Source organism: Oreochromis aureus, linkage group 11 (genome assembly GCF_013358895.1).
Source record: "Oreochromis aureus strain Israel breed Guangdong linkage group 11, ZZ_aureus, whole genome shotgun sequence".
NCBI lineage: Eukaryota > Metazoa > Chordata > Actinopteri > Cichliformes > Cichlidae > Oreochromis > Oreochromis aureus.
This window is the reverse complement of record NC_052952.1, coordinates 29,721,779-29,728,916: the sequence shown is the minus strand read 5'-3', so window position 1 is coordinate 29,728,916 and position 7,138 is coordinate 29,721,779. Positions and strand designations below refer to the sequence as shown.

Here is a 7,138-nt window from a genome sequence, read left to right as displayed (position 1 = left end):
TTGGCTTATCTAGATGTTTATAAATATAAAGCTCTAGATGTATACATGAGAAAGTCTGTAGGTCAATAACAACTGATAGCTTTTTACATCTAAAAAAAAAAAAAAAAACCCAAACGTATTATAATTTATACTAATGAAATAAACAGAAAGATATATACAAAACTAATATGGAAACTATTAAAAACTTGAAAATATAAAACAAACCAAAAGAAGTAAATTCACTCTGATAATGAACTGAAAATCAATGAACACAAACTGAAAAACAACATGTGTAAAATGCACAACATGAGACTCATTTCATAAGCTGGACTTCTCGTTCCTGGCTGCAGCTCTGTGACTGAGCCAAATGTAGGGGCCAGCCCTTCCTCTACCTCATCTTGATCAAACATGTTACAACAGCTTAAACAGTGTTGTTTTTGGCTTAAAGAGAAGAATTCGACATCAATCTGACAACACAATTTAATATAACAGATTAAAACTCAAAATACAGATATATAAGAATAACTATCACCACAACATGAAAATATCAAAAGGCATAATAAAAAGCATCAATGCCATTGATTAATGGTGTTTGTTCAGTGGCTGAAGATCATTTGTCAAGACAATTTCCATATTAATGATAAAGAAACTGACCGCACAGCCATTGTTCGCTAGTGGTGCTAGTTTCAGTCAATGTGCAAATGTAAAAGGTCGGGGAAACCTGCAGTCAGCTGAGACTGAAGATGTCACTTGGATAAGTGATGAAAGGTTTCTCCCACTGAAAACGTGATGTCCAGATTAGAGCAGGGCGATATGACCAAAAATATTTATCACGATATACATTTGAAAATTTGCAATAACGATATAACTGACGATATAATTGATACTAGACAAAATACTTTACAACTCCACAACTTTATTAGTGCAAAAACCTCATCAATGTATTTTCACTTAAACAAGCAGCTATTTTTATGTGCATTAAAGTTATATAAAAATTTAACAGTGCAAATGCAAATTCCTTGCTGACAGTTTAACCAAAAGGCATTTCCAGTGGAAACTGGCCGACATATCCTCAGCATAACCATGTATAATATCCACAAAACTTAAAAAGAGGTTATACACACACAATACGGTAATATTATGTTGAAGCACAGTACGTATCACTCCGCGAGGCTCCTGCCTACGATAGCCGTAATGCTCTGACAATCCATCAAGCGGTGGTGCAGCTTCGTAGCTTAGCAAGGTCGTACTGAAACATCTGACAGATTTTCGCGCCGTGTACCACATAAAATCGTTTCGAGGTCAGTAAACACAACCAGAATTCATACATAAGGCACACGGGATTATAAGGGGCACTGTCGATTTTCAGAAAAATCAAAGGATTGATTTTAAGTGTGCCGTATTTTCCAAACAACAGGGTAATAACACGGCCCGCTAGCATGCGCTACCAAAAACAGTGCTTTGTTGTGTATCTGACAGACGAAAGCTAAACCAGTTCCACACCACTGAAGTTGCAGCATTTTTACAAACCAGTTCTGGTTCATCCGTTTCATTTAACGATCCACTTTCGCTCTTCTCATTCTGCGTCGCTGCCATGTGCATATGTAAACAAAGGCACTGCGCATGCGCGTTTTACCCATATTCTATCGCGATATTTCATTTTCCTATCGTTGTCCAAAATTACACCGGTATTACCGTGAACGGTATGATATAGCCCAGCCCTATTCTTACCTGATGCATGCTATAACTTTTAGCAAAACTGAACTAAAATTTGTTAACAAGCTTACCAAATAAGAAATGTTTTGTGAATTTTCTTTGCAGAGCGACTGGAAAGCCGGCTGTTATCAAAGCCCACATGCCCTAAAAAGGAGGGCGCTGGCCAGTAATGAGTTCATCACTAAGTTTAAGATAAGAGTTGATCAGAATAGAGGCGATGATGAAAGTCTGGAGCATCAGTTGAGGCTGCCAACCTGTCTGATGAATCGTTCGAGGCCCAGACAGAAGTCAACGGACAAATATGATCACAGACATTTTAAAAACGCGAGTTGAGAGTTAAGGGGAAAAATATTGTAATAAGTATATATTTGAATTGCACACTAAGATATAAAGTGATGGCAGCGAGCACAGTGTTGCAGGATTTAATTAAAAACACATCTGACTAAGACCAACTGAAATTTAGAGTTGTGTATAATAAAGTTTATTCATGATTAATAAAACAAATCTGTAATATTTTTCTTTCTCTTTTGTCCATTTGAATCTCGCTACAGCTTAAATAAAAGAAAAGAATGTGTTTTGAATAAATTAAACTCTATTCTCTCTTTTCTTTCTTTTCTTTTTTTCTTGGTGGGTTTTCATTTGCAATCAAACGCAACATTATACAATTATATAGTATAGTAAGAAATATCCTTTAACTTAATTTAGTATTTGTTTTTAATTTTTGTTTTATTGTTTCCCCTTCAGTTTTGTGCTTATAACATGTTCTAATCTGACATATTATGCAGTAAATTATTTTTGCAATAACTTAACAGGCCATTGTGGGAGCCAACATTCACTTATCAAGGACATATTTGTATATTCTGTGGGCTGCTTTATGGTTGTGTCATTTAGAAACATAAGCCACAACAGACTTCCACGGAGAGTACTTAAAAATGTATTTTTATGTAAAGATATTTTAATTAACTACTATATTAAGAGCAAACCTATTGTTACATGGATTAATTGTACAAACTGTAGAGAAATAAGTTTAAGCGTGCAACTTTTTATTCATTTTAACTGTATTAATGTTTTTATGTTGATACAGCCGCCTCATATCTGTTTCCTCAGTGTTTTTTAAACCATGTACTCCATCTATGAGTAAGAACATGAATAAATTCCTTTCCAAATTTGTAGTTCTTTTTTCCAGCTGTTTTTAGTATATATGTAACATTTCTTTACACACAAATGCAGGTATTCTTTTGCACCAAGACGTTAAAGAAATGCTAAGAAAAATGAAAATACTACATTGCAACCTGTGTGTGTGTGTAGATATATCTGTATCTATATAGATATATATGTGTATTCGCACTTTTTCATCATCTAGTTTCCTGTGCCAGATCTTCTACTGATCCACTGAGGCAGACATGTAAAAAAACATGAACTAAAGCATATTTCTGTATATAAACAGGACTTTAAATCTTTATCAACAGCTACTTTAGAGGAAATTCTTCAATAAACTGCAACCAAAGGCTCAACTCAGAGGACAAAATCCAACCTGTTATAAATAGTGTGACAGCAAACTTTCTCTTGTGTAAAGTTACAAATAGGAGTAATTATCCACAGGAGCTTTTATACATAATGAAGTTATAATTCGTCCTGTAGAAATTGTACATTTAAGCTATATAGTTCCCGCTGTGATAACTCTGCTATGAATGTCTCTTATCAACTTTTATGCTTTTACAACCCACTATGAGCAAACACTCAGCAACAGTGGGAAGGAAAAACTCCCTTCTTGAAGGAAAAAACCTCTGTTAGAACCAGGAAATCTGTCTAAACTAGTTGGGGGTTAGAGCAACAGATGCAAGTCTTCAGATCATTTGCAGTGTGACTGTCTTTGTGCACACTTTAACCTGATTCAGTTTTCTTATTTGTCAAAATGCACCATGGGTAAAAAAAACAACAAAAAAAAAACCAAAACAAAATAGTAATGAAGGAGAATCCTCAGCAAAGATGAATTAAACAAGTTTTATTTAAGTAAAACACATCTTTATTTTAAAGTCATCAAATAAAGACAGTTTTGATGGAGCTCCTGACCCAGCCCAAGCTCTCTAAGAAGACGAGGAAAAACTCCCCAGGGGGCCAGATCGATGGGAAGAAACCTCGGGAAAGCCCATTCAAAGAGAGATCCCCTTTCCTGGGATGGCTGGGGGGCTTACAGGAACTCCAAAAAGCTAAATTTTTATTTATTTATTTTTAAGATTGACCCATTCTATCTATTCCTGTCCAACAGAAAAAGAAAGAAAGTTACTACAATGTATCATACTTATATGATAAGGTGTGAATTGTGTGTTTGTGTGTGTTATCTTAGCCAGGGGTGAAGCTGGAGCTCCTCCAGTGTTGGGCGCTTCTCCGGGACTATAGCTAAACATGCGTCCAAGAAATTGCGGCATTCTTGAAAGAAAGAAAAGATGAAAAGATGAAGATGATAGTTCTAGTGATCCAAGGCATCAGTGAATCTGGAAGTGTGAAGTTTTCTTACCTGTGGACAGACGCTTTTTGATGCTCAGTTTCTTTGTGAGGAACCTCGCAGTACTAAAGTATTGTGCATGAAGCGCTTCATACAACACCACTCCCATTTGCCACACCGTGGTGGGTCCACACCTGTAGCAGCTCCTAATGTACCACTCGGGAGGGATGTGAAGAGGAGTGCCTAACAAACAGACACAATTGCAATTTCTTCTAAAACAAAAGACACAAATTGTTCCATCTGTGAAAAGCAGGAGCAGAATATGTTACCATAGAAGATGCGATACAGAGATCGCTGTTTAACAAAGCAGCTCAGTCCAAAGTCAATGATGCGAACACGAGGCACATCTGAGCCGGTCTCAATCAGAATGTTTTGTCCCTTGATGTCCCGATGAAAGATGTGTTTATCCTCAAGTTCCTTTACAGCATCAACTAGTTGCTTCAGAATGACCTGGAAAAGATGAAAAACACAATAATGAGTTCATGCTTTTCTGCCTTGATTGAATGCTGTACAGTCTAAGGTTCTTCCAGTCAACCTACCTTGGCCTTGTCCTCTGTTAAAGTTCTTCCATTTTCTGCTTTGTATTTTTGCAGGTCCACAGCGGGACAGGTCTCTCCAGCACCAGGATCAGCTCTTTGCCAAGGTCGAACCACTCCAGCAAGGACACAGGTGCAGATATTCCCACTGACCCTTCTGCTTCACCTGCAAGTTTAACCATAATGGCCACTTCCACTGAGAGCTTCTTCCGCTTTCATCCTGAAATATTACAACAAAGTGGATGATGAGGAACGCCGCATTCAATCCAGTAATGTAAAACTGATTCAAGTGTTGGACGCTTACCGCCACTTTGCAGTAGACTTTATTTTTGGGAATGTGTTTGATGGCAACCTAGAAGACACAGAGCATTGGTGAGCATTTCCTCAGTATGACATAATGAAAGGTGGAAACACAGCAGACGTCTCAGTTTTACGATATTATCCATTATCTGCGTTACTGCCTGTCTTACTACCATCATCTGAACACTTACTGGAAAACGATCTTCTATCCGGTAGCCAGCAAACACTGCTCCGCAGCCTCCTTCTCCGAGCTGGTGCTCCTCCGCATATCTGGCTTGAATTCACCTGAACAGACAAAACAACAAATCTTGTTTTATTACAGCTGTGACACAAATTACTCTCCTCTGTAGCCTAAATGTTCCTTTTGCCCTTCCCTGAATATAAAACCCAAGCTGCTTGCTACTTACGTTTTTGGTCTGCCACTGATTTGTTGTCCTGGTCCACATTCTTTTTTTTTTTTTCTTGGGTGACTCTCTGTTGTCTCCCATGGCCTTTCTTTTGCCATTTTTTGCGCACACCTGTTTGTTATTCAAGTCTGGAGATGTGGAAAACACCAAAAGCACATCAGCTCACTGGATGATAGACACAAACACTAAACACTAATATCTTAAACCTAGCAACCACACTTAATCTACCCCTTATTCAACTAATTAGCCTACCTTTACCAGAGTCCAACAAGGAGGATGCTTGCTCCTTGTCACCGCTCATATGGTGGAGAAGTTTAGCCTTCTTTGCTTTCTTTGTTGTGCCCTCTTCATCTTGCACAACCTTGCGCTTCACTCCTTTGACCACATCTGAGCTGGTGGAAGGACCAGCCTGCTCAGCGACCCTCCTCCTTTTATTGGGGTCTTCTTTTCAGGACTGGCCTTTCTTTTAGCAGTCCTGCTCTTGCAATCTATAAACGACAACAACACAGTGGTGAAAAAGAGTCCCCGACATCAGGACTGGAAGCAGTTTGGCAAAGAATTTGAAATTGCTTTTGCTTAAATTATCACAAGTTTATTCTTGGGATAAAAAAACTGACCAGTGCGAATTGATACTAGGTTTACTAAGTCTTAGATCTTGATGACACTTGTTGGTCTGTTTTTACTGTTGAGTCCAAGAATAAACTTATTACATTATTTTACCAAAAGACCGGTAACCTTTCTTTGATTAGACATCTTGTATTAAAGCTATTTTCAATCAAACATATGATTCAATTGCTCTAAAAATGATTCACACAGTGTCAACATTTCTAGGGTTTGGATTTTACCAGGATTTGATTTTGTTATTTTACTTACCTTCATCTCCTGAATCTTTCTTATCGGCTGGAGTGGTAATTTTTCTTGTTTCCTTTTTCATTGTAATTTCGGAGAACTTTTAAACTCGAAAATGTAAACCGTAATGAGTTAATATTGAGTTAATATTCCTTCAAATGTGCGCCTTCAAATGCTTGACTTTTCTAACTGAATTCTGTAAGTGAGCTTTATAAGTAAACTCTGGAAACTACGGCAACACAACATAGAATCTTGCCTTTCAGTGACATCACTGACTGCCAGTAGTTCAAAGTAGTTTACAGAAAAACACTCTGGCAGACAAAGCCATAATATTTCATATAATTCAATCATTTCATATCAATTAAACAGTTTCTTTCATTATCTTTCATCGTTTGTATAAAGACCTCATGTATGGATGACAGTATGAAGATTTGTGGTTGACCACACACTAATAAACACAGTGTCAGCTACATTGTCATCTGATTTAAAGTATTTATTATTGTACATTTAACTGTCATGGTACTGAGTCTGTGACCCAGTGTTTTGTGTTTGTTCATTTATATTCATTGATTATTCTTATGTATGTTTTTGGTTCTCTTTATTGTTTTCTTCTTGTGTTATATTCTTAGGCTTTAGGTTTCTGTTACTTTGCCTTGCCCCTGTGTCCCACGTGTCATGTCTAGTCATTCTTCTTTCCATGTTGCCCAATTTCTCCCCAGTCAGTCATGTCTCTGTGTCAACTCTGTGTCTTTGTAAAAGTCTCTTGTTTGCTGTTTTACTTTGATAGTCTTGTGTGCTATGTTAGTGTTTTCATGTCTGTGAAGGTTCTCAGTCATCTAGGTCAT

At 37.3% G+C, this 7,138-nt stretch overlaps 1 protein-coding gene and 1 long non-coding RNA gene across 2 annotated transcripts; both read right to left on the bottom strand.

The window, feature by feature from the left end:
- Positions 1-3,685: 3,685 nt before the first annotated feature.
- LOC120442735 (serine/threonine-protein kinase pim-2-like) lies at positions 3,686-5,305 on the bottom strand. The gene is made up of 5 exons (XM_039619882.1): positions 5,263-5,305; positions 4,741-4,853; positions 4,471-4,651; positions 4,214-4,384; positions 3,686-4,125 (listed from the first exon to the last, which is right to left on the bottom strand). The coding sequence occupies exons 1-5, from the start codon at positions 5,303-5,305 to the stop codon at positions 4,034-4,036; spliced, it is 600 nt and encodes a 199-aa protein (XP_039475816.1). The 3' UTR covers positions 3,686-4,033.
- A 224-nt stretch (positions 5,306-5,529) lies between these two features.
- LOC120442537 lies at positions 5,530-6,297 on the bottom strand. The gene is made up of 2 exons (XR_005614758.1): positions 5,697-6,297; positions 5,530-5,572 (listed from the first exon to the last, which is right to left on the bottom strand). It is a non-coding gene; the product is annotated as an uncharacterized LOC120442537 (long non-coding RNA).
- Between the last annotated feature and the right edge of the window lie 841 nt (positions 6,298-7,138).

Coding starts and splice junctions, on each gene's coding strand:
- LOC120442735 (XM_039619882.1), bottom strand. CDS start 5,305: ATGCGGAGGAGCACCAGCTCGGAGAAGGAGGCTGCGGAGCAGT. Junction 4,652..4,740: donor TAACAGAGGACAAGGCCAAG/GTAGGTTGACTG, acceptor CATCTTTTCCAG/GTCATTCTGAAGCAACTAGT. Junction 4,126..4,213: donor CAAAAAGCGTCTGTCCACAG/GTAAGAAAACTT, acceptor CTTTCTTTCAAG/AATGCCGCAATTTCTTGGAC.